Source organism: Erpetoichthys calabaricus, chromosome 11 (assembly GCF_900747795.2).
Source record: "Erpetoichthys calabaricus chromosome 11, fErpCal1.3, whole genome shotgun sequence".
In the NCBI taxonomy this organism is placed as follows: domain Eukaryota; kingdom Metazoa; phylum Chordata; class Cladistia; order Polypteriformes; family Polypteridae; genus Erpetoichthys; species Erpetoichthys calabaricus.
In genome coordinates, this window is record NC_041404.2 from 39406456 (window position 1) to 39434027 (window position 27572).

Below are 27572 nucleotides of genomic sequence, written 5' to 3' on the forward strand. Positions count from 1 at the left end.
TTGGTACTTAGGGTCAATGTTTCAAAGGGAAGCAGGGCTAAAGGCAAACTTTAGGTATACTAATACTCTGATACAATAATATGGCTGCAAATAAAAAAGGAAAAAATACACAAGATGGTAGTGAGACCAGCAAAGCTGTATAGTGCAGAAACTTGAGGTTCAACTAGAAAAACGCAAAGTTTCAGGAGATGAAAATGCTGTGATGGATGTGTGGGATGAACAAAGGAGGAGAAGAGGAAACAGGGACAGTTTAAATCTGAATGGGATATCATGGAAGATGTTGGGGAGAAGATTGTATTGGGCTGGTCATTTATGGAGGCTAGATGAAAATGGTGTGCAAGGGAACATTTTAGAGATGGAGTTGTCAAGAGAATGAAGGAGAGAGAAGATGAAAAAACAGATATGGCAGTGAATGATATGCAGGACACTGGGTGTAATAAGGAAATGGGCAGTGCGATAAGTGGTCCGTGGTGCTGTGCTGATTTTAAATAAATAATCGAGACCCACAATAGTGCAGGCTCTAATCAGGTGTGAGTGCAATTCACTTACAGGACAGCCGGGAGTGCCTGCCTGATCTCTAAGACACGTCTGAGTGTATGTATGAGGCAGGTGCCTCATTACTTCCTTGAAGGGTGCAACACGTTCACACCTGCGGCCATATAGGAGCATTAGTATAAAAAGAGCCTGCATGGGACAGAAGGGGGGAACAAAAGAAAGACAAGAGCCATGAGAACAGCATTGGTAAGAGAGGAAGAATGAGCCAGCAGCCAGGGTGTGTGAAAGGCAGCACGGTGGATGTCCTCATGACAGAGCAAAGGATCGTCCCCACTGATTTAATGTTGTGGAGTGGGTGCAATAGCGGTGGAGTCCTCTCTAGGGATGCAAGGTATGCTGGAGCATGCGAGAAGGAAGACGAGAGGACAACCAACCCTGAGCAGTCTGGCCGACGCCACTCATGGCAGCCAAGATGGGGGTCGGGTTGGAGAGGACCGCAAGTATTTCTGTCAGCTGAATGAGTAATAGGTGCGCTGGGCTCGTCTGAAGGAAACTGTGATGGTTTTATTCTTGTTTTAAGTTCTGGATTTGAATTGCACGGATTTTCACTGTTTTTATGGATTATTTATTTATGGAAGAGAGCACTGCACTTGAGGCACTGTTTGATTTTGAACCGTTTTAATAAAAGCACTTCTTCACTTTATTGCACCTACCCCTTGATTTGTGGATGAGTGTCCTCATCTGCTGGCTCATCCTCGGGTATGTTATCAGCAGTAGTGGGTTAAAGAAGCTCCCTGGAAGGACCCAGTAGCATAGGGCCGATCCACACTGTCACAGGCAGAAACAGGAGGTGATGGAAAACAGATATACATCTCTACTGTGGCAAGTAGAGACAAGGGTAAAGAGAGCGGGGAGAAGAAGTTTTTGCTATGACTGTTCCTCATTTTTCACCATTCCTTGTGTGTTTTATTCTACAATAAATTCCTCCTTTTCTCTGATAGAGAATGCCCCCTTGTTAGAAAAAAAGCCTGTCATGGGCAAAAATACGAAAACCAAAACTATTCATCCATCCATCCATCCATTTCCCAACCCGCTGAATCTGAACACAGGGTCACGGGGGTCTGCTGGAGCCAATCCCAGCCAACACAGGGCACAAGGTAGAAAACAATCCCGGGCAGGGTGCCAACCCACCGCAGGACACACACAAACACACCCACACACCAAGCACACACTAGGGCCAATTTAGAAACACCAATCCACCTAACCTGCATGTCTTTGGACTGTGGGAGGAAACCGGAGCGCCCGGAGGAAACCCACGCAGACACGGGGAGAACATGCAAACTCCACGCAGGGAGGACCTGGGAAAACTATTCATTTAGCTAGTAATTCCAATCCCAATGATGAATTCATATGATGATTCATTAATTCAAAATGTTTAAAGCATTGAATATATAATACAATAAACAAGAATTAAATAAAAATAGTAATTTATTAATAAATAATTAAAAATAACTAGGTGAAGACATAAACATCTATTGACTATAAGACTGTATTGACAAGCTAAGAAACAAGGCAAGGCAAAAATTAACAAAATGGAAAAGGATTCCAAAATGAATTACAAAATTCATATCTTCATATCTAGGAAACTTCAAAATGAAGTAAAAACTCTTATAGAAATGCCACCACAAGGAAATTTACCCAGAGACAGCTCTGTAATTCTACACCTTAAACTCTGAATTAAAATGCCAAACTGAGAAACTTTATATTAAAAGACCAAATAATCTGTCAAAAATCAAAGCAATACGTTAGCCCTGTAAGCACAAATCCAAACTCAAAAATCCTAATACTGAGAAAAATTTGAAACCAGATGAAAACAAACAAGAATAATGGAGTTTAGGTGGAGTCTAAAGAGGAGTGCCACATGCAAGGTGAACATCAGAGCACCACACACACACACACATGAGGTGTGTGAGGTGAAGCCCAGCCCTTGTAACTCTGACTAAGGTGGCTGCCATAATTAGCGTATTACCTCAGTTGCTCGTGATTGGAGGCCCCACCCCCTTTGGCTCACTGCCTATAGACAAAAGGGGAAAACGATTAATAAAAGGAAAAAATAAAAAAGATACGGCCAAGAGGAACATGACACCCCTAGGGTGACCAGTCCTTTCTTCAATGGCATAAACATTGAGGTTTGTATTCTACGCGGCACAAACCATTGAATGCTACAGTACATTTGAACATTGATGTCCTCAAAGGTGTATTCTTTCATTTTCACAGAGTAGCTCTTTGTGAATAGGTTTTATTTGCAGAGTAATACTCCCTACAACAAAGCTAACAAATCCCTGGGAAGGTTGCATTTAAAGGAATATAAGCCTGAATTCAGCGTAATGTATTGACCTATTTGGATAGAACAGCGACATTTGTGAGACATGTTAGACGTGGACGAGCATCTTTGTGCCACATTTTGACACTGTGTGTCCTGTTTTGATGACAAATGCAGAATAAATACTTTTAATGTGGCTGTATCTAATAAGGAGTGCAGTAAGTACAGTGCCTACAAACAGTATTCATCCCTTGGTTTTCACAAATTACGTTATACTGTACAATTGAAATGCTGTGGATTTAATTTGGCTTTCTTGATGCGGATCAGCAGAAACAAACTCTTTAATGTTAAAATGAAAACAAATCTCTGCAAACTCATCTAAATTAATTATAAATATAAAATACAACATCATTGATTACATAAATATTCATTTAGTAGATGCACCTTTAGAAGCCATGGCAGCCTTGAGTCTTTGTGCACAGGTTTTTGTCTTTCTCTATAAGATTTGTACATTTGCACTATTTATTATTATCTATTATTTATATTCTTTATTCTTCTTTGCAAAACTTTTCAATCTCTGTTGGGATGCATGGTGATCGGGAGTGAACAGCCTTTATCAAGTCCAGCCACATATTCTTAATTGCATTGAGCTCTAAACTCATTCAGCCACTCCAGGATATTAACATTTGTTGTTCTAAAGTCAAATCTTTGTAGCTTTAGCTTTATGCTTAAGATTGTTGTCTTGATGGAAAACAAATCTTCTCCCATCATTTAGGTTTCTTGCAGATTGCATGAGGCTTCCCCCCAGGATTTCACTGTATTGTGCTGCATTCACAATTTGTCCAGAACCTGCTGCACAGAAGTATCCCCACAGTGTGATGCTACCAGCACAATGCTTCACGGTTGGGACAGTATGTTTTTGAAAATGTGTAGTGTTTGGCTTACCCTAAATGTTGTATTTAGTCTGATGGCCACAACTCCCAATTCTGGCCTCATCAGACCACAGAAATGTTTCTACTTGACTTCAAAGTCTCAGATGTGCCTTGCTTTACAATGGCTACTCTCCTTCTTGTTCGCTTTTCCAGCAGATTAACTGCAAGTTTGGTCTCTTTTTGTAATACTGCAGCCAGTTAATGCAAGTTTGTCTTTTAGGTTAGTGTTCTTCTTTTTATGAATGTTTGACACTCATGTAACTTTGTGAAAATCGAGAGGCAAAGCAAACTACAGCTAAAGTTGGCTCCTTTTTTTTCTACTGCAAATACCAAAAGGTAGTTACTATCTATTTTTTGCCATGAGCAGAGCTTGATTAAGGTGGGTGCTATTGATGCTGCAGCATTAGGCCCATTCCTGAAATAGGCCCAGATGTACAGTGGGTGTCGAATGCACATGCACCAATCCCGAGAAAAAATAGGCCTTTTTTGCGCTGCAGCATCAGGCTTCCAATTTTGTCTTAATTCGGCCCTGGCCATGAGCTGTGAACACTTACCTTTTAGGACTGACCTATTTTGCCCATAAGAATTATTGCTTATTACAGTGTTTCCCTGTAAGTTGTACTAGATTTCAGTGCAGCTTTTGACACTGTTGATCATAACATTTTTCTAGACAGAATGGAGAATTTAGTAGGCATTGGTGGTCGGTTAGCTCATACAGTATTAGATAAACAGCCTTGCACTTCATTTGTGTTAATAATAGCTGTTCTGAGAGGATTAAAGACCAGCATGGTGTTCCTCAAGGGTCTGTATTAGGACCATTTCTTTTTTCTTTATATGCTACCCTTGGGGAATCTCATCTGTAAGCTTGGTGTACAATTCTATTGCTATATGAATGATACACACTTCACCTTTCTGTTAAACCTGATGAACATTTTTAATTTCAAGAAATATTGATTGTATAATTAATAATAAGGCTTGAATGTTAAACTTTCTCCTTACAAATGCTGACAAAACTGAAATTTTTCTTTTGGTTCTAAGAATGTAAGCTGTGGAATTCCACTGTTTCTCTTCAGTTGCTGTTTTGTTGTTTTAAAACCTAAGTGATGTCTTTGATTCAAACCTGTTTTTAAGCCCTATGTACTTAAGATCTGTTTTTTCATCTACAAAATATTGCTAAGATCAGGTATACTTGTATGTTGTCTGTCAGCAATGTTGAGATTCTAGTGCATATGTTTAGTTCTTCTAGACTGATTGCAGTGATGCACTGCTGACCAGGTGTTCCGCTTCTCAGCCAATGAAATCACTGCATGTTGTCCTGTTATGTGTGCTTTGAGTGAAAACAATTTCAGTAAGTGAAAGAGCTTTGGCATACAGAACCCCAATGTTATCGAATAGCTTGCCACCTTTGGTCCGTATGCTGAGACTATTATCTTTTTAGTTTGGGTTTTAATTCCCTTTTATTTCTGAAAATTTTTTGTTGTGTTTATTTTACTGTTCATACTTGTTGAATTAACTTTGAATTTAGTCACGTTTGACTAATTTATTTCCTTTGCTCATCTTTTTTTTTTCTTCTAATTTAATTATGTTTTGTATTATTTTTAATTTCACATTTAATATTTAGCTATTTTCCATTGTATTATCTAATTGCTTTTAGTTTTATATAGTAACCTATTTTGCTTCATTCATCCCCTGTAGCCCTGGAATCAGCCGAGTTGCTCTTCTCTGGACCTTTTCTAGTGCTGCTATGTCCTTTTTGTAGCCTGGAGACCAAAACTACACACAGGACTCCAGATGAGGCCTCGCCAGTACATTATAAAGGTGAAGAAAAACCTGTTAGGACTTGTACTCCACACATCGTGCTATATAACTTAACATTCAGTTAGCCTTCTTAATGCCTTCTGAACACTGTCGGGAAGTTGATAGCTTAGAGTCCACTATGATGACTAAATCCTTCTCATAAGGTGTGCTCTCGATTTCCCGACCGCCCATTGTGTATTCAAACCTAACATTTTTACTTCCTATGTGTAATACGTTACATTTACTAACATTAAATTTCATCTGCCACAAATCTGCCCAAGCCTGTATGCTATCCAAGTCCTTCTGTAATGATGTAACGGATTCTTGGTGGAACCCTCACCAATATTCTTTTTGCACAATCGCTTAGTTTTTGTGGATGATCTGCTCTAGCAGTTGTCACACACATGCGCATGGGAGGCAGCTAAAGGGCTTGAGTAAGGGCAGTTCTGAATCAGACCAGGATGTGGCAGAGTGCACTGACTCTTTTTCTCCCTTGCCTGCAGACCATTCATGGGAGATTCCACCTGGTCCTCTTGACGTCACTTCCGGGTCTGAGCCTATTGAAGGAGATCTTGCCAGCTCCGGCCCCTGTGATGTCACGTCTGGGCTCGAGCCAATGGTTGAAGACCCTCATGAGCCCGACCCCTTTGACCTCACTTCCTGTCTTCCCCTTTAAAAGTCTCCACCTTTTCCCTATTCCTTCAGTTCTGTTTTGGACTCAGTTTTGTGCACAGCAGTGCTATCATTTAAAACTCAATTTGCAACCAGGAAACCAAATTTACTTGTGGCTGCCCCAAACCTTGCTATGGCTCTTTGTGGAGTTTGTGACACAATCTTACAGCTGTGCAATACTCTTTCTACTTCTTTATTATTTATTCGACAGGACTCCAAGCAATATTCAATGACATGGATATAGTTTCTTATCTCTATCCTCTGACATGGGTTTTTCATGGAGTTGCTTTGAGTGATCTTTTATGTTCATTATGTTCATGCAAAATTTGGTTCTTCCATATTCAGGTGCATTTACACTACAATCAACTGAAACCCCAGACATGTGGTCTCCTTAAATGGATTCTGTGACTTCAAAAACCATTTGACACCAGTGATGATTTAAATGTGTTGTATTAATGGAGGTGAATACTTATGCAATCAAATATTTGTGTTTTATATATGTAATTGATTTAGACCACTTTCTAGAGGTCTGTTTTCACTTTGACATTAAAATCTTTTTTTTCGTTGGTCAGGTAAAAAAGATTCTTTTCCCTTATTTGAAGGAAAACATTACTAGTGACTCTTGATGCCCCTACAGATTCCCCGCAACTTTTGGCCAACCTCCTACATAGGAAAAAGAGCAACTGGAATTTTCCATTCATTCTGGACCCTGATTCCTTTGAAATTAGATAGATAGATAGATAGATAGATAGATAGATAGATAGATAGATAGATAGATAGATAGATAGATAGATAGATAGATAGATAGATAGATAGATAGATAGATAGATAGATAGATAGATAGATAGATAGATAGATAGATAGATAGATACTTTATTAATCCCAAGGGGAAATTCACATACACATATATATATATATATTGTCACAGACGACTGCGGTCATTACCTGGCCGGGATGCCTGGTGGGACCGGAAAGAGACATTAATAGTTTCGGGGGCACAAGGGGGCCGCCGCCCTGGATAAAAAGAGGACCACGGGAAAGGGACAAAGAGGATTTGACCCATTGGGAACCGTGGCCACCGCCAGGGGGCGCTTTAAGCCTCAGGAGACCCGGATGTGATTACTTCCGCCACACTTGGCAAGATGGCGGAGGGATCGGCCAGGGACGCCCGGAGTGCTTCCGGTTCAAAGGGCAGCACTTCCGCCACACCAGGAAGTGCTGCCGGATGGACATCATCAGCCACCTGGATCACATCCGGGCAGGATAAAAGGGGCTGCCTCCTTGCAGTCAGTGAGCCAGAGTCAGGAGTGGGAGAAGGACGAAGCTCCCTGGAGGAGTAGAGGCAGCAAAGGACTGAAATATAGTGGTGATTATTGCTGAGTGCACTGTGTGTTGTGGTGGATTTGTGTTTATTTAATGGAAAATAAACGTGCGTGTTTTATAAAGATGTGGTCTTCGGGCAACTATCACAATATATATATATATATATATATATATATTAGGCAGACATCTAACAACTGGTAGAGCAATGATCCTTCCATTCTTAATTTATTCACTTGTACAAGGAACTGCCTCGTTTTCAGTAAGTTAACCACACTGACAGTGTCTTACGTCTCTTCCTGCAGTGGTATAGTTGGCAGAATTTCCCTCTGGGCACCATTACTGACTGGCCAGGCATAAGAGATTTGATTCAACTTCTGAAAGACCAAGAAATGTGCTCCTTAGGCTTACTTGTGTGTCACTATCCAGATAGCCTCAGTCACAAGGTGGGAATCAGTCACAGGTCACCATCAGGGACACATCCACTTTGACTCACACAGGACCAGTTCAGAGTCAGCAGTAAAACTAACACTCATTTCCCTGATATGCGTAAAAAGCAATGACTCCAGAAAAGACTTACACATACTGTACACTGAGAGAATATGCATACTCCACACATATTGAGGTTGGGTGCTTGCAATAGTAAGGGAAGCCCCACTAACTAGTGTCCCATAATGTCTCTACACCCTGCACTAAAGTGTTACAAAAATAATAAAATATCTTTTAGAAGTCAGCATTTCCATAAAACAAACATAGAATAAATTAATTAAAAATGCTAAAGATACTTTGAAATTTTCAAAAGAGTTCAATTAATAAAATAATGAATCAAAGGTTAAACACTTTCTGACCGTACCTTTGTTAAACACTGTGAGGTGTTGGTCCATATCTGGCACTCTTTCAGTCTGCTGCGGCATGTGCTGTTGGCAACTTCGTAAAGGACCCGAATCAGAGTGTAAATCTGACTGAACATAACTTCAGCCCAATTTAATTTATGCTGAATATTCCCAACATCTGAAATGTTGTGCTGGAATGTCACTGTGACATTAAAGTTGGTTGAACCTCCTATGATTGTAGATGCTTCAGCAGATTGTGTTATATTTTTCATGACTTCCTAAGGAAAGACAGCATTTGCAGCATTATCTTTTTGAAGGATTATAAAACCTCAAGTACCCACATCCATTAACAAGTACTTGTGACAAGTAATTTATTGTAGATGATCAAAATGATCAGCCTGACATTGAAACTATAAAAATCTGATGAGCCATTACCAGAAACAGAACAGTGAAGTGACCTACCTTGGAGTAAGAGTAAGAATCATCATCAAGTCGTATCTCATGGTAGAGCAACATCGAGCGATTTAGGACGTCACTGAAGTCCGTCAAGTCCTCAAGTGTTTCAAGACAACAGTACACGAAAGGTCTTGTAGTGTTTCCTGACACACTTGTAATTAGCTCTTTAAATTGCTTTAAAGTACCAAAGAACACTGTGACATTATTTGTATGTCCAAAGATATTATTTTTTATTTCATTTATCTTTACATTAAAGTCAGAGACAACCATCTTCCAGTCATTGCAATAATCTGAGCTGTTCTGATTTTCAAACTCTATGTACTCGTTGCACGCATCATAAATTGTTCCCACAAGGGTCCAGCGTTTTTCTGCAAAGAATGACCCAATGACTTTACCAAAATCAGTTAAGTTTGGCAAAAAGGAAAGCAATCCATTTCCATTCACCACAATCTGGAAAAAGAGAAAGAGAAAAAAAAAGTCTGTAGTATTGATTCAGCCATATACCTTCCTGTTTTTTGAAGAATCTGAACTCAGTGTAGTAAATCCCATCAGACAGAGACTTTGGGAAGTTCAAATGGGTGTGAATTATCAATCCATCTATTTTTTAAATCTTTTAATCCTTTATATGGGGTAATGCAGTCAACTCTGGCCTAAACAATCCACTGATGTACACACTTGTGTTAATACAAAAAAGGCCGTATTACAGTCACCTATTAACCCAATGTTAATGGATGCAGGAGGAAGCCAGAGCAGCCATTGAAAACCTACAAAGACAGAGATAGAAAACCCAGGCCTCTGATCTGTTAAACTCCAGTTACCATATCGTCCACATAGGGTGCCATATCCATTGCAATTCATACCATTCTGGTACACTTGGATAATAAAAACTAATATTCCAGAGTCCTGTTTATAGAATAAAGATCAGCATTTCACTGTGTACCATCAGATATAATCATCATGCTTCTTCACCTCTGCAACAGGATTTTCTACTTTTTCCTGTCAGACCTCAGCATGTGCAGATTGAAACCTGTTTGGTTTTGTCTTTAGTCGTAGGTTGGACTTGTGTGAATAACAGCAGATAGCCAATAAATGCTAATCCAGAAGTATAATATACAGAATACAGCAACGATACGAGGCTTTAGTCCTCACTAACAGACAAGAGGCTCGTCTGTCTGATATCTCACTTTTTACGTACCATGCAGAATAGAAAAAAAAGAAAAAAAGCGTTGATATTGTGGCTGAACTTGCCATACTCATTAATCCTTCATACAGTGACAGCCCCATCAAACAGCATACTATTGGCTGTTAGAAAAAGGGGTGAGTACAACTGTGCTGGAAGATTGCCACACATTTGGTAAATGTGACATGGCCAGTGGTTTTCTGCCATGTAAACTGACATATTTTGGCAATAAGACCAGAAACTGTAGTCGCAAATCTGAAATAAATAATAACTAAAAATCATGTAATGCGACTATGGCTTTAATTTACATGATGAAATAGCCATTTTAGTTGGTGGTAACTGATTTAGCCTAACTCCAACCTGAAACAAAGGGAAGAAAGTTTTCTTGTAAATTTAAAATCACATAGAAATCACATAGAAAAATGAAAATGTACAGAAGATTATTCCCACCACACACAAAAAAATTTTATTGCATTATTTCACAAAAGTATTTTTCACTTTAGTGTGCAAAAGATATTTCCCTAGTGTTCTCAGTATCATCGTGCACATGTATACTCCAAACGTTATGTGACGGCTAGTAAGAGTTAGATTAAAAATGTGCATAACGTGCAATCAAGTGACAAGTATTGAAAAATAGTCACACATTTAATCCTACTTTTGCACAGGGGAAAATTTGATCTACATGGTTTAGGGTCACAGGGAGCCAGTGATTAGTGCAGCAGCACTGGGGGTAAAGCACAAAGCAATATTGTGCTCATATGGGGAATGAGAGGTTAAGAATGCACGTAGTTTGCAATCAAGTAACAAGAACAAGAAAAGGTACAGGCATACATTTCAATATAACAGATTAAAGTTTAAGAAGATTAGTACAGATGTTATAACATAGGAAGAATGGTTGTACAAAGGTGTTATTCCTGCCTCTCGTGCTAGGGTCTGCATGGGGTTTGCATGTCCTCACATGTGTGCCTGATGTTACCAGCAGCAGCAGTCAAGATCTTTTAATACTAGAAACATGTCACTTGTATTTCTCAATTAACATAAAACAGTTAGTTGCTCATGTGCTGTGACATAAATGATATCCGTCCCCTTTCTCCATCCCCAACCCAAAACTTTGAACATTCAAAGTATGAATAGATGCTGTGCCACAATATCAAATAAATAAATAAGTGAAATAAAACTAAACAGATACTTTATTTATAAGTTTCTGTTAGCAGACTGCACGCCACACAATCTTTTCTGTTTGCCGCATGCTCTTTTCTGTTTGATGCCCTGCAAATGACCAGCGTACTGTCCACCATGGTTACTTCTTGCTTTATACTCAGTGATGCTGCGATAATCACAGGCTTCCTGGTGACCCTAAACTGAGTGGATTAAATTTATCCCTGAACACTTGCAGGCTTAAATGCCTACTTTTAGTCAGTTATTGTCACTTGATTGCACGCTATGCACATCCTTAATTTATCCCTCATTTGTCATCACTGGATTTCCGGAACACACATGTACACAATGATACCAACCACAGCAGGCCATATGCTTTACATAATAACGGGATTAATAATTTTGCAAAATAATGCAATAATCATTGTGACATAACACAAAACATTTGCAAAAAAAACTCACTTCTTCTGTGAAATAACACAATACTTTTGTAAAATAACATGTTTTGTTTTGAGTGGCAAGAATATGGTTCCATGAAAATGTCCCGAATGAAGAAGTTCCAACAGAAAGTTTTGTTGTTGTTGAAGCAAGCATCAGCACTGCTACAGTGAGCAAGCTGGCTATTCTACTCTACAAAAATGCATTTCTATTTATCATAAATTGTGTTAGTTCTGTACAACTCTTGTTGGGAGTATAAGGTGGCATGGCTTTAGCTTGATGATTGCATGTTGTCACACACGGCCGGGGTCCTTGTCCAGCCAAGACACCTCTTCACTGAGGGGACCTAGGGAGCAAACATGGACAGAACAATACCTCCACCGGGACGCTAGATGGCAGCCCCCATGGGTGGCAGTAGTGCCTCAGATTCCTGCAGGGCTCCATGGGAGATGGAGTTCTCTACAACCCTGTTGGGATCCGGGGGTGCCACCAGGAGGTGCAGCAGTTTGTTCCTGAGCCCGTGTGGGCGTTTCTTCCGCCATACCCGGAAGTGCAGCCGGAAATAGGTCATCAAACACCTGGAGCACTTCCGGGTGGGCTATAAAAGGAGCCAGCAACCACCACTCCGAGAGCCAAAGTCGGGAAGAGAAGAACTAAGCTTGCTGGAGAGGAGTGGAGGAGAAAGAAGGAGAAAGTAAAGTATTGTTTAGAGGTGAATTGTGCTTTGGACTGTGTTGTTGGCTCCTGGAGTTGGAGAAGACATTCCACACGAGTGAAGAAAAATAAAAAGCATGTTTGTTTTTATAAGTGTGTTTCCCGTATGTGTCTGTGTCAGGTTAAGCGCTGGTATAGTGCCATCGTTGTCACAATGTCCATGTATAATGTGACTTGCTCATTTAAGGTGTGTTCATTCTAAATGATATTATTCTACATACAGTAGCTAATTGTATATTCCACAGTACCAAAGTAAGATTTCAGAGATCAGTCAGCAATGCAGCACTTACAGGCTGCCCAGATTACCATGGGGTATTTTACATGCTGCGTATAAATAACCATCATATTGAAAAATAAAAGACAAAATGTCCTTCTTAAGTGTTCAGACTTTTGTTACCTTTAGGGTTCCCGGTCCAAAGTCTGTTAAATAGTCCAAAGAGTCTTGTGTAAAATGGAGAACTACAGGCAAATTGTCCAGAGGACAGTTACCATTATAGTAACAGTCATATTCATAGTTATCAAGGCAGTCTCCACAAGAGCTGTAGAGTTTATATCCCAGTTTAAATCCAGAATAATTGTTCATTGTGTTCTTCAGTGCAGACTCAAGTGCGGTGAACACTGTATACATAAATGAGCTGTTTAAAAAAGAAAACAAGAGGTCAGCAGTGGGTATGAAATGTAAACAGTTAAATTAAATATAAGATAAATTACACTGAAATAATCACTTGGGGAAGACATCCATGTATGCATTTTCTTAGTATACTTTTACTTTTACAGGATCATGTGGTGTTGGAAGTCAATCCAAGCAACTTCATTTTGACCTACACTTTGGTGTGGGGGGGGGGTTGTGCATCAGATCTGGGCATCACCATGTACTGTACATTCACAATGGAACATGCAATCCCTTTTGAAAATTTCAGTACTTACTCAGCATTGTCTTGTTCTGTGCAAACTTGAAACAACCCCACAACGTACAGGTCACCATCATTCTCTGACACACATGGCAGGCTTACTAGTGCTAGGCTCCTCCAAAAACCTCCCAGGATCAAGAAAACACAAATGGTCGGAACATCTTGCATTTTTAAAAATTCCCCTAAAATCAAAGTTAAAATGACAAATGAATGAGATCAGCCAAATTGAAATTACCACTTACACTCATATGAGCAACATTGGACACCAGATCACTAGTGCAAGGTGATTATTAATATTGATTAATCCATTTTCTGAACTTGCTGTCTCTCACTCAGCCTTAACTTTTCTATTAAATTTGAACATCAGCTTGTTATGATATTTCAAACAGGCGTAAATTTCCTCATGGAGACCATGAAAGGATAATAATAATAGTAATAGACGACATGTTGAAAGATTTTTGTTGTACCAGCTGCCATACCACATGCACTTCAGAAGAGGTCATCCACCATGATTGGACCCAACTAGTGCTTGGATGAAAGACCAACCAGGAAAAGCTTAGGTTGTTGCTAAAAGAGGTGTCGGTGAGGCCTTTTTGAATGTGGATGTCAATGCCCCAGTTCATTGATGGGGACACGGTGCTGTAAGAATGGTGCCATCCCTTGGATAAGATGAAAAATTGAGGTCCTGAATCTCTGTGGTTATAAAAGATCCCTGGGCATCCCTCTTAAAGAGTAAGGTGTATCCCAATGTCCACGCTAAATTGCCCTCCTTGGCCTACTCATTTTTGCTCATGTCACACACGTGCACATGGGAGGCAGTAAAAGGGCATGACTGAGGTTAATTCCACACCAGACCAGGGGGTGACAGAGTGTACTGACCCTTTCCCTTTTTCCACTGCAGACTGATTATGGGAAGTTCTGCTTGGTTCTGAGGACCCCTCTTCCGTTTCCACCTCTGATGACGTCACTTCCATTTCTGGCCATGATAATGTCACTTTCGGTTCTGGCCCTAATGGGATCACTTCCTGTCCTCTCTATCTTTGCCTCATCAAGGCAGTTCTTTTCTGGACTCAAATCTGTACTCAATTGTACACAACACTTAAATCTGTTGCAGGCAGGAAACAATATACTGGTGGCGACCCCAACTGTTTTTGTGGCTCACTTGTCTCTTTTTTGACACTCCCTAATCATTCCTTGTCTCTAATTGTCTCTCTCTCTTTCATCCCTTCACCATCTAACAGCTAATGTGTGGTGGGCGTACTGATATAATAATTGCTACTGTTGCATCATTCAAGTGGACACTACACATTAGTGGTGGATGGCACCTCACTGACTAAGACAAGTGCTTTGAGTAGTAAGCAAAGTGCTATACAACTGTAAAGAATTATTATTATTATTATATCCACTACTAAATGGAGTAGAAGTCTGACATATTAGTAGCAGCAAATAGCAGGAGATAATCTAATGAAACATTTCAAATTTCCTTTGAAATAAACATCAATCAGAGAGTTTAAAAGATGTGGCATGAAAGTCAGCATTTAAGCCTAACTGATCTGTCAATGCCACCATTTATTCAGCTTTAAATTGTTAAGTACTGAACTCTTAGTGGATAAAACTAAAGGTCATAGTTCTTTAATTTCCCCCTAATTTAATGTTGCATATAGGAATCATAGCAAGAGATTATGGAATGTGTTTACTGAGTTTTCTGAGGTGTGTCTGTCTATTAAATAACGAGACTGTGTTTCTGTCTCTTAAACAAAGCAATGAGAACTGATTATGAGCACTTGCCATGCAGGTTTAAACCTGTCCAAACTGGCATGACAAACGACAACACTCTCTGCTGTGTAGTTGATTGTCAGTCACCATTTAATTCAGTTGTGTTTCCCTTTCTGGACTGGAATCATGCTAAGTTTAAAAGTTGAGCAATGTGGCAAATTGAAATTTTTAGTAAACTTAGGGTCAAATCAATCTTTTCAAATGCTTATTGAGGCTTACGGGGAAGTCTGCATGTCTGGTACACATGTGTTTTTCCTAAATTGAAATCGGAACTTAAAGGAACACAATTTGAGTAAATGGATGCAGTAAAGAAGTAAAGAAGAAAATGTCAGATGTCTTGAAACAGCTGACAGAAACTGATCTGCTCCATGCCCTCGACCAGTGGAAACCAACACTGCATCGGTGCATAATTGCAAAAGGGGAATATATTGAAGGGGACAAGCATTAGAATTATTATATAAATAAAAGGGAGTTATTGTATCAGTCATGTTATTTAATAGGCAGACCTTATATGTGCTTTATTACCTGGTTATTCACAGAAACCCAGTTTCAAAAATGCCATATAAACTCTTATTCTGCTTAGGAAACTAGGCTATTGGTCTCTGTGAAGCCGGGTTAACACACCAAGACTACTCTACGAGTAACCCAGTTATTTGGCCATGTAAGCCCATAACTGGGTTACAGTTAAGGATACAGCAGTCTGTACATGACTTTGTTACGCACACGTATCCTGCCGCCACAACTTGTAAACAATCTGAAGTATCCAAAAAGATGCATTTCTCTAGGCAAATGTTTGCGCAATTACAATATTCCTTTTTGTGGCTGAAATAATCTGTCTTGATTTCTCAAAAATTGGTGTTGATGCGCTGAATATATAGTGCTAAGCTCAGCAGCAGAATCTCATGAGCAGTATTGAGGGGTAATGAGTTAAAGTAACATTTTATGTTTATAGTATTTGGACTGTACTGTCAATAGATATCTTTATTTCAATCCTCATACACCGCTGCTGGGGGGATTGTTTTGTTTTGGTCAGGCTCTGTCTCCAGGTATGTCAGAGGACTGGGACTTTGTGAAGTGTGGTTTAGCCTCACTTGTGGAGGCAAAATGGGGGTAGGGGAAGAACGAGAACAAACTATTTCTAGTCTATCCTTTAAATCCTTATAATTGTAAGAGCCAATGAACCAATAGACTTCGTGGCAATAACTCCTGGAATAACTGGAAATTAAGGCCAAAGCTGTCTTATGTAATAATGTGCTATCTTAAATTAAGACTACAAAATGTCAACAAAAGTTCACCAAACAGTTTACTTTGTGAGCTGGAATGTTAAAGGTCTCAATCACGAATTAAAGAGGAAGAAAGTATTCTCTCACCTAACAAGACTAAATGCTAAAGTAGTATTTTTAAAGGGACCTACTTGGTAAGCAGGGATCTGGTCCAGCTGCACAGAGACTGGACTGGTCAAATATTCCATTCCAGCTTTACAAAGAAAACTAGAGGTGTGGGAATTTTTATACATAGAACAATCCCATTTGCAGTATCGGATGTAGTATCTGATGCTGAAGGTCAATATGTGATTGTCATGGGTGATTTATTTAACTGTAAAGAAATTTTGATAAATATCTACGCGCCCAATGTGGATGATAAGGACTTCATCCAAAATGTATTTGCATCCATTCCCAATGTGAACACTCATAAAATTATAATGGCTGGTGACTTTAATTGTGTTTTAAATCCAGACCTAGATAGGTCTCCTGCTACAGTGGCGATGACATCTAACACTGCAAAAACAATTACACAGTTTATAACTGATCATAATTTATCAGACCCCTGGAGATTCCTAAACCCAAACTCAAGAGCATATTCCTTCTACTCACTAGTGCATCACTGTTACTCAAGAATTGATTATTTCTTTATAGATAAAAATTTCTTGCCCACAATTAAATCTTGTAAGTACTATGCTATTGTTATCTCCAACCACGTCCCTTTGATCATGGAGCTTAAATCACTATGCCCCATATATTCATCTCGCAAATGGCGTCTTAACCCACTGTTATTAGCAGATGAGAACTGTACAGAGTTTATATCCAAGCAAACTGATTTTTTTAGAGACAAACACATCCTCTGAGACCTCTGCAGGAATCCTCTGGGACACTCTGAAGGCTTTCTTAAGATGACAGATTATTTCATATCTGTCCCACAAAAATAATTTGGAAACCATGAAGGTATCAGAGCTAATCAGTGAAATTACCAGAAGAGATCAAGAACATGCCAGTTGTCCGAATGAGGCACTTCATAGGAAAAGACGGGCTTTGCATTCAGAACTCAACCCTTGACAACAAAAGAATCAGAACAACTCACTTTTAAATCACAACATCATTACCAACACAGACAGAGACAAAATCATTGACCATAAAAATATGATGCACACATTTAGAGACAACTATAAACACAACTTAACGTTGGATGCATTACAGAAACCACAACTAGATGCTCTCAGTGCAGAAGAATTGGACAAACTTCTGGCACTATCAGAATAACTAGATGCTTTGAACTCACTTCAGAGCGGGAAAGCAACAGGTTCTGATGGTTACCCTGCCAAATTTTATAAACAATTCTCAATTAAGCTAGCTCCCCTTTTATTAGCAACATTTACAGAAGCTAGAGACAATAAAATTATACCTCAAACTTTTCACCAAGCATTAATTACCATGTTTCCTCAGCAAATTAAGTACTTATTACAATGTATATCATACAGAACAATCTCACTTCTGAATAACGATGTTAAGATACTATCCAAAGTCCTTGCCAGTAGGTTTGAGAAAGTTCTTCCTTTGGTAATATCACAAGACCAAACTGGATTTATTAAAGGCAGAAACTTAGCTTCCAATCTTCAATGCCTGTCTAATGTAATATATTCACCCACAAAGTCTAACACTCCGGAGTGTGTTGACCACTTTTGTCTTTGGATAAATGCATCTGCTAAGCAAATAAATGTAAATCTGCAGACAGAGGGAGGTCCTCCAACTGCTACTTAATGGTGGCCGTGTCCCCTGAGCCTCTACATAAACCAGACATGGTCAATAGCTGAATATATTGAAATGTGCATAAAAAACATATACTGCCTATACAAAACAAATAATGCACAAAATACTCAAAACATAACATACTTGGAGATCTTAAACATAATATACAAAATAATATTCAAATACCAAACAAAACTGTAAATTAGAAGAAAACATACTTAAGCCAGGGAAGAAATCCTAGCTAAACTCTAATATAAAGGCCAGCATGTGACTTTCTAATTTGTCCAAGTTTCTGGATCAAACCTAAAAAGCTTGGGAAAGAAGATCATAACCTGCTTCAGCCTCACTACAAACCAAGAGTGAGGGAGCTACCTGCAACCACACGCTCATTCAGGAAGTGGTCTCCTGAAGCAGAGCAGGCTCTGAAGGAATGCTTTGGAACTATGGACTGGGATATCCTGTAGGGATCACATAGTGAGAACATTGAGGAGGTTGTTGACTGCACTACTGACTAGATCAACTTCTGTATGGACATTGTAGTTCCAGTAAGAACAGTATGCTGCTATGCAAACAACAAGCCATGTATTAGAAGTGACATCAAGGGCCTTTTGAACCAGAAGAAAAGGGCTTTTAAAGGCGGTGATCAGCATGAGCTCAAGCGCGTGCAGAAGGAACTCAGAGTCCACCTCAGGGCGGCGAAGGAGCAGTACAGGAGAAAGCTGGAGCGGAAGTTGCAGAATAACAGCATGAAGGAAGTGTGGGATGGGAATGAAGATCATCACTGGCTGCAGCTCGAAGCGGGGTGCCACCATTGAGAGAAACGTGAAGAGAGCAAACCAAATGAACAACGTCTTTAACAGGTTTGAGCACCCTAACCCATTCGCACCTCGGAGTACTGCACCCTCCACACATCCTTCTGCTGATACCAGCATAGGAGAGACATCCCCACCCACAATTACAACAGCGCAGGTGAGCAGAGAGCTGAGGAGACTTCGTGCCAGCAAAGCAGCGGGTCCAGATGGAGTATCGCCATGACTGCTGAAGGCCTGTGCATTGGAGCTGGGGAATCCCCTACAGTGCATCTTCAACCTGAGCCTGGAACAGGGGAGAGTCCCGAGGCTTTGAAAAACATCTTGTATCACCCCAGTCCCAAAGGTATCACATCCTAGTGAGCTGAACGACTTCCGGCCTGTCGCCCTGATGTCACATGTGATGAAGACCATGGAGTGGCTGCTGCTTCACCACCTGAGGCCACAGGTACACCACACCCTCGACCCTCTGCAGTTCGCATACCAGGAGAAGGTGGGAGCGGAAGATGCCATCATCTATATGCTACACCGATCCCTCTCCCACTTGGACAGAGGCAGTGGTGCTGTAAGAATTATGTTTCTAGACTTCTCTAGCGCCTTCAAAATCATCCAACCTCTGCTCCTTAGGGACAAGCTGACAGAAATGGGAGTAGATTCATACCTAGTGGCATGGATCGTGGACTATCTTACAAACAGACCTCATTATGTGCGACTCGGGAACTGCAGGTCTGACATTGTGGTCAGCAACACAGGAGCACCACAGGGGACTGTACTTTCTCCGGTCCTGTTCAACCTATATACATCGGACTTCCAATATAACTCGGAGTCCTGCCACGTGCAAAAATTTGCTGACGACACTGCTATCGTGGGCTGCATCAGGAGTGGACAGGAGGAGGAGTATAGGAACCTCATCAAGGACTTTGTTAAATGGTGCGACTCAAACCACCTACACCTAAACACCAGCAAAACCAAGGAGCTGGTGGTGGATTTTAGGAGGCCCAGGCCCCTCCTGGACCCGACCCCATGATCATCAGAGGTGACTGTGTGCAGAGGGTACAGACCTATAAATACCTGGGAGTGCAGCTGGATAATAAATTAGACTGGACTGCCAATACTGATTCTCTGTGCAAGAGAGGACAGAGCCGGCTATACTTCCTTAGAAGACTGGCGTCCTTCAACATCTGCAATAAGATGCTGCAGATGTTCTATCAGACGGTTGTGGTGAGTGCCCTCTTCTACGTGGTGGTGTGCTGGGGAGGCAGCATAAAGAAGAGGAACGTCTCACGCCTGGATAAATTGGTGAGGAAGGCAGGCTCTATTGTGGGCATGGAGCTGGACAGTTTGACATCTGTGGCAGAGCGACGGGCGCTGAGCAGACTCCACTGCATCCACTAAACAGTATCATCTCCAGACAGAGAAGCAGCTTCAGCGACAGACTGCTGTCAATGTCCTGCTCCACTGACAGACTGAGGAGATTGTTCCTCCCCCACACTATGCGACTCTTCAATTCCACCTGGGGGTGTAAACGTTAACATTATTCAAAGTTATTGTCTGTTTTTACCTACATTTTTATTACTCTTTAATATAGTTCTTTTTTGTATCAGTATGCTGCTGCTGGAGTATGTGAATTTCCCCTTGGGATTAATAAAGTATCTATCTATCTATCTATCTATCTATCTATCTATCTATCTATCTATCTATCTATCTATCTATCTATCTATCTATCTATCTATCTATCTATCTATCTATCTATCTATCTATCTATCTATCTATCTATCTAGCATTGAGTTCTTTTGTTCTTAGCTTGGATTTTTGTTATAAACCTTTTTCTGTCTCTTTTGCCATGATATTCAAATTCTGTTCCAGCTTAGTTCACCTGTAAATTTTTCATTTTGACTGTCTCTTTTTTGGAATTTTAACTAATGTTTTTGTCACACAATTCTTGCTCTCGCTCTCCTGGTTTTTACCTTAGATAGTTTCTTTCATCTCACACATCTCCTGATTCAATTTCTCTCTTTGTATGGATGCTATCTATTGCAGTATGAATGTAAATTAAGAGGTGACATTATTGAAGAGTTTAAAATTACTGAAGTAATTAGAATGGTGGGTCCCAGCCATGCTTTAAAAAAAGGTCTCTAACAAGAGCATAGGGACACAAATGGAAATGCATTGAGAGCAAATTTTGAACAAACATTAGGAAGTTTTTCTTCACAATGAAAACTATAGACACATGGGATAAATTAGCAAGTAAAGTAGATAGACAGTTAGAGACCATAAAACCCTGACTTGATGTTATTTTTGAGAAATTAGGTGAATAGGATTGGCAAGCTTGTTGGGCCAATCAGCTGATCAAACTTGTTCTAATGTTCATATAATAGAACTGAATGGTGAAACCTAATCAGTCTGCAATTAAATATCAGGAGAACAAAAAAAGTTGTGAACCTTAAGTTTTCAAACACACACACACCTTTATATGTCAATGGCCAGGGTGTAGAAGGAGTGCAGAATTTCAAGCTTCTGAGCAGCACACTTTCCGGCACTTGATATCATAGAAGGTCAACCCAAGTGATTGGTAACAGCAGTTAGTGGAGCAACAGAGAGGTGTCATGTTCAGTCTGGTTTAAGTGGATGCATGTGTACTGGTAAAACTACAGTAGACAGGATTTCAATAAATAAACCTGTATTTTAAGAAATATCTGCCAAAAACACTACAAGTAACTAGAGGTACAATAATAATACACATTTATAATCCATTTCAGGCATTGACAATACAGTCAAGATGGTGGAAAAGCACAACCTTCATTAGTTTTACATTTGACGCACAGACATGCTAATTGGCTTGCCAAATATAAGGTTACTGTAGTGATTTCTGTATAAGAGTGTTCAGCCCTTACAGGCATAGTGAAAAGAAGATGAAATGTAAGAAAGAGATCAATCTCTTTTCAAAGCTGAGAAAAAGAGACCATGAATATATTATTTAAAGTGAAGATGAAAAACACTTGCTCTGTGCAGAAACCATTTATTCCTTTAAAATGTCACAAGGAGTCACTGTCTGTCCCAGAAGGACTCCTCACAGTAAGACCAAAATCTGTTATATGACATCCCTCTGAGTATTACTATGAGTAGAGATGATGGACCAGGAACACACCAAAAACGTGGTCAAAAATAACAAGGGGTCAGAACCAAAAGGACAAAGAGATTGAGATTCCAAAATAAAAGAGAAAAAAAAAATCAACGTCCAAAGCGCAAAAGGGACGTTAAAAACCTGACACTAGGGTCTGCTTAAATTGAAACTATTACTAAGTTCTTTGAAAGCTTATGATTAAAGCACCACCATATCAGTGCCATATCCTGTGACATCAATAGTACATCTTAATCGGTCATGTAATCCATGACAGTGCCAGGATTTTATAACAGAGTGGGCCTAAATTTGTCACGGGGAGGCCTAAGGCTGTTTTGTATTAGATAAACTGTATATTCATTAAGAAAAAGTTTAGAAGTCTAATCATACAAACATAAACAGTGGTTGAATGTTTTTTTGTTAGCACAAATATAATCCACTTACAAAAGATGGAGATAAACTGACTGTCCACTTTTTCATAAATACGACATACCAGCTCATCGCAAGGCACAAACACCCAAAAATTATACTTGTTTAATTTTGGCCATTATAGCATTATATAATAGCAAACAGTCAGATTCCTGTTTTGACATTTGTTGTAATTTGTGTGTGCAATTTCCAGTCTCTGAATGCAGAAGTGAAAAAAATAAAAAAATGATAAAATCTAATCTTTCGATGTCCTCTGTTTTAGCCAGAAACTGTTAACTATTGCATCAATGAACCACAGAGCTTCACACTTTACTGGCTGTGACAGATCTGTGACCTGGCTGATCCTCTGGTTGGGTGATTGCAGATTTTCCAGCACACTCGTAGTAGCATAGAGTTTTCACTTGCCACTGGGGCATCACCAAAATTGCCAATGCAGACATCAGATTCTGGTACATTTTACACTTCTGCTTGTTTCCTTTCAGCAATAAAACTTTAACAGTTTGTTCATCTAGACATCATTCACATCTCCCTTCAACAAGACCTACTCCAACAGTAACTAGTGATGGACGATTCATTCCATTTGACTGACCCTTTTCAGAGAATCATACAAATCAATTCAGTGGAGCTCAATAGGAATGCTAAATAACTTCAGTAGGTTACTAGTCGATACCCTCGTGTTAATGTCATGTGTTTGTGTGCTTGTGATTGGTAACATTTTATCAAGGGAGATGTGTATTAAAATGCATGTATGGAGTATAGGGTAATTTTCATTTGAGGAAAAAATAATCCATCCATCCATTTTCCAACACTCTGAATCTGAACACAGGGTTACGGGGGTCTGCTGGAGCCAGTCCCAGCCAACACAGGGCACAAGGCAGGAACAAATCCCGGGCAGGGTGCCAACCCACCGCAGGACACACACAAACACACCCACACACCAAGGCCAATTTAGAATCGCCAATCCACCTAACCTGCATGTCTTTGGACTGTAGGAGGAAACCGGAGCACCCGGAGGAAACCCACGCATACACGGGGAGAACATGCAAACTCCACGCAGGGAGGACCTGGGAAGCGAACCCGGGTCTCCTAACTGCGAGGCAGCAGCGCTACCACTGCACCACTGTGCCGCCCGGAAAAAATAATGGGTGGGGCTACGTCCCCCTGGGCCCTATACTGGCACCGAGCTTGGAATGGATAAATATGTTCCTATGAACTCTTTGTTGATTATTCCTTTGAATTTTCTGGCTAAAAAGGGCCACATGCTTTCTAACTTTTAACTATGGTTTCTGTTTTATTCCTTTTTGTATTGCCTTCTGGTTTACGAACTTTACACATCTCTGAATATGATTTCTCTTGTCTCTGGTATTGTTCAGGCAATGCACTGACTTTGCATACTCTCTGTTTCTCTCTATATATATTTTCATTATGCCAAACTCTGTTTCTGTTGTTTTCATGCCTAGTCTTTCATCCATTGCTTTTTCTCACTGTCTGCTGAGAGACTACTTGTTTTTTTTTGTCTATGTTACTCCTAAACTTTAACATTGCATAATAATTTTTCCATTGGGCCTGAACATTGGGACTCCCCAAGTACCAAGAAAGTGGTGTTAATGTGCTCATGTAGGGATGTGTTACTGCCACAGGACCTGGATAATTGACTTGAGGTAACTCAACAAACCTTGAATCTTGCTTCTTCTTCTTCTTTTGGCTGTTCCCATTAGGGGTTGCCACAGTGGATCATCTTCTTCCATATCTTCCTGTCCTCTCCATCTTGTTCTGCTACACTCATCACCTGCATGTCCTCTCTCACCACATCCATAAAACCTGCTCTTTAGCCTTCCTCTTTTCCTATTACCTGGCAGCTCTATCCTTAGTATCCTTCTCCCAATATACTCATTATCTTGCAATGTATCAGAATATTTTAAAGGAGAACATCCTGTCATCTGTCCATGAATTAAGGTTGAAGTGTAGTAGAGTCATGTAGCAAATTAAAGTTCTAAAATTCAAAAGTACGTCCACAATAGAACGGCAGGTGAAAAGAGTGAAAATTAAATTTTTAGACTGGCCAAGTGAAAGTCCAGACCTAAATCCGAGACAGATGCTGTAGCAGGACCTAAAACACATCATTGATATTTAAAAGCCAACCAATGTTTCTGAGTTAAAGCACTTCAGAGAAAGAGAATGGGCTAAAATTCCTCCACAGAGGCGTGAGAGATTTAATAATGAATTCTAGGTACTGTTTGTTTGCAGTCATTGCAGCTTACCATGGTGGAGCTTATTATTAAGTAAAAGGAGAAATTACTATTCACACAATGGCAGTGGGTGTTGGATAACATTATCCATTCAATAAAATGATGAAAGTAAAAAATTAAAAGGTACCAACACCTAAAATTAGATTGTAGCTGAATACCTGAAAGCATGCAGTGTCAAAATTTTACAATATCAGAGGAAATCAGAAAGGTCAAATACTTTCTCACAGCACAGTTGCATGAAATATTACCAGTTTTTAACTCTTAAATTATGTACTCTTTAAAAATAATGCCTACTAAAGACACCTGATTACTTCTCCTTCATAGCCACCCAACTTCAGAGGACAAGGTGATTAAAGGCAAGTTACTGTTATAGCGACCCTCGTGAAAGATGCTGGAGTAGACAAGGTGGATTATTGTTAAAAACAATCAACACCAGATTCAAGAATTTCATTGAAGAATCAAGTCAGGTCAAGTTGCGGAGCATGCACTGGTACAGTGCGTTACCGCACCCAGTACACAACGAAACAACTCGGTTTCCCAGTTTGCAACCCCCCAGGCAGACACGCGGTCCAGTCCCACCCTACAGAAATTACCCTCTATCTGCCGCAGCCAGATGTTACGTGGGTGACCTCTTGGTCTGGTCCAGCCACTCGGGTCCCCAACAATGCGGATCTTACGAGCCGGATCACCCTCGGGGAAATGTGCCACATGGCCGTAGTGCCGTAACTGACGCTCCCTCACAATGCAGGTAAAGTGCCTCATTCGGGACTCCATGAGCAACCGTTCATTCGACACAAAGTCAAACCAATGGTACCCAAGGATTTTCCGGAGAGACACAGTACCAAATGAGTCGAGTCTTCATCTCAGGTCACTGGATAGCATCCATGTCTCGCAACCATATAGCAAGACAGGGAGCACCAGGACTCTAAAGACTTGGACCTTCGTCCTTTTGCATAGATATCGGGAGTGCCACACACCCCTTTCCAGTGACCTCATGACTCCCTATGCTCTCCCAATCCGTCTACTGACTTGGAGAATGCCTGGAAAAAAATTGTGAGCAGTAAAGTTTAAAATGCCATTACATCAAAACCATGCAGTTTAAAAGCAATGTGACGGGGTGTTTAAAATAAGAAAACCTTGTTATTGACCATACAGAACACCAGATGCTGAGATCTTTGTTTAAAGACTTACTAAATAAATGTCATATGATGATGAATATGCACATTTTTGTATTTTGTATTTGGTTGTTCTACTTTATGTTTTTTGCAAGCAATCCGAATGCAAGCTTTCTGTGACTATCCTGTTTTACGACTTGATCTTATTACCCCTAACATTCTAATATTTCTAAGAGGACACAAGTAACTGTATTTAATTTCTGGCTGTGGGCACTCTGGATCAGACTAGAACTCATCGTCCTCAGGTCCTATGCAGCTTTCAAACTTTATCTTTATGCTTGTCCTTTGTGAATGCTGAGTGACAAAGGACAAGTGTAATATAATATACAGTATAATAGAGTATAATTAATATGATATACAGTATACTGCAATACAATATAATATTTCCCAATGCCTTGCTTCACCTCAGCAGGTGACAGCGCCCCACTGACTTGTTTATTATTCATTCATTAATTTTCTAAGACCACTTACTGGAATACACGATTATGGTAGCAGGAAACTATCTCAGTGACATCGGGCACAAGACAAGAAACCAGCCATAGAATGCCAGGGCACACTCACGCATAAATTTAAAGTCCAAAATAATCATAACCTGCCCATCATGAAAGAACAGAAAGAAGCCAAAGTACAATGGAAACATTCATAATGGTGAAATTAAAAAGTCTAGAACAGAGCATGGGATTTGAATTCAATTTCTTGGAAGCTAAAATGCAATAGCAGTTCACTTAGTGTCTGCATTTATAAATGCCAAAAATTTAAAACACTAGGTTTGACAGCCGGGGAGATTAGAAATCCTGTGAGAAACTCATAGATGTTAAAAAGAATGTGAAAACTTTTTTCTGTTCACGTCTAAAGAATAGAAAACTTTTCTTGTACTACATCAGCATGTAACCACAAAAGTAAGTAAATAATAAACATTAATTCTAAGCTGAAAGATAAAAAGTGTCCCGTATCTTACTACTTTTTACCCACCACACGAAGCTTCAGGATTATAGTTTGTCTTCTTCTTGTTTTCATGTTATTATAATAGAACAAATCAGATCCAGAGGACAGATAAAATGATGGTTACAGATATATTTATTTTTGCTGCTCTGTCCTAATCAGAGTGTTTTATGAGTTTCTCTGCTGAAGAAAACCTTTTTAGTCTTAAGGAAAACTGAAGAAAATGAAACCAATATACAAGAATTGATACTGTTGCAAAGTCCCCTAATTAATACAGGAATAAATATGCAAAGAAATAAATGATTGTTAATGAAATAAACAAGAAACTACACAGAAAGAAGGACGTTATTAACCTTAGCCACTTTGGTTAACAATTATAAAATCCCCAACTTAGTAATTAGATATAAAAAGCCTTTAGAGTGAAACACAAACCGTGAAAGATGTTGTGAGCAGCGTTACTGGAATTCAGTTTTTCAGCAGGATGGCAGAAGCAGCGGCTGCAGGTGTCGGTGTTCTCTCTTCACTGGCTGAGCCAGAGCCTTCTCTTCATAGCGCATGCACTTTTGCATAAATTACAACGATGACCAATTGAGAAAATGCAAGCAGTGAATTGCAGTAAGTGAAATGGTCCTTATCACATTTCATTATGTAAATATTTTCTTGTTCCCTGGGGCAATGAGCTGTTTTATGTACAAAGCTACAGACAATTTTGCTACATGGCTGATGATTCTCAGTCCTTACTTTGCTGTATTTTACACTTAAAGGGGCATTGTAGTATTTAACAGAATCCACTAAAAGAGTTCTAAAATCTTGTAATCT

General features: G+C 39.8%; 1 protein-coding gene across 4 annotated transcripts in view; it reads right to left on the reverse strand.

The window, feature by feature from the left end:
• LOC114660340 (G-protein coupled receptor family C group 6 member A-like) overlaps positions 1-27332 on the reverse strand; it is a 110245-nt gene extending 82913 nt beyond the window's left edge. For all 4 annotated transcript variants that reach the window (XM_051933855.1, XM_051933854.1, XM_051933856.1 and 1 more), the window contains exons 1-5: positions 27186-27332; positions 13246-13411; positions 12716-12953; positions 8835-9278; positions 8393-8650 (exon numbers count right to left, since the gene is read on the reverse strand). In XM_051933855.1, the coding sequence (XP_051789815.1) occupies positions 8393-8650; positions 8835-9278; positions 12716-12953; positions 13246-13397 (1092 nt within the window). In that variant the 5' untranslated portion in view covers positions 13398-13411; positions 27186-27332. The remainder of the gene's footprint in view (positions 1-8392; positions 8651-8834; positions 9279-12715; positions 12954-13245; positions 13412-27185) is intronic.
• Positions 27333-27572: the final 240 nt, after the last annotated feature.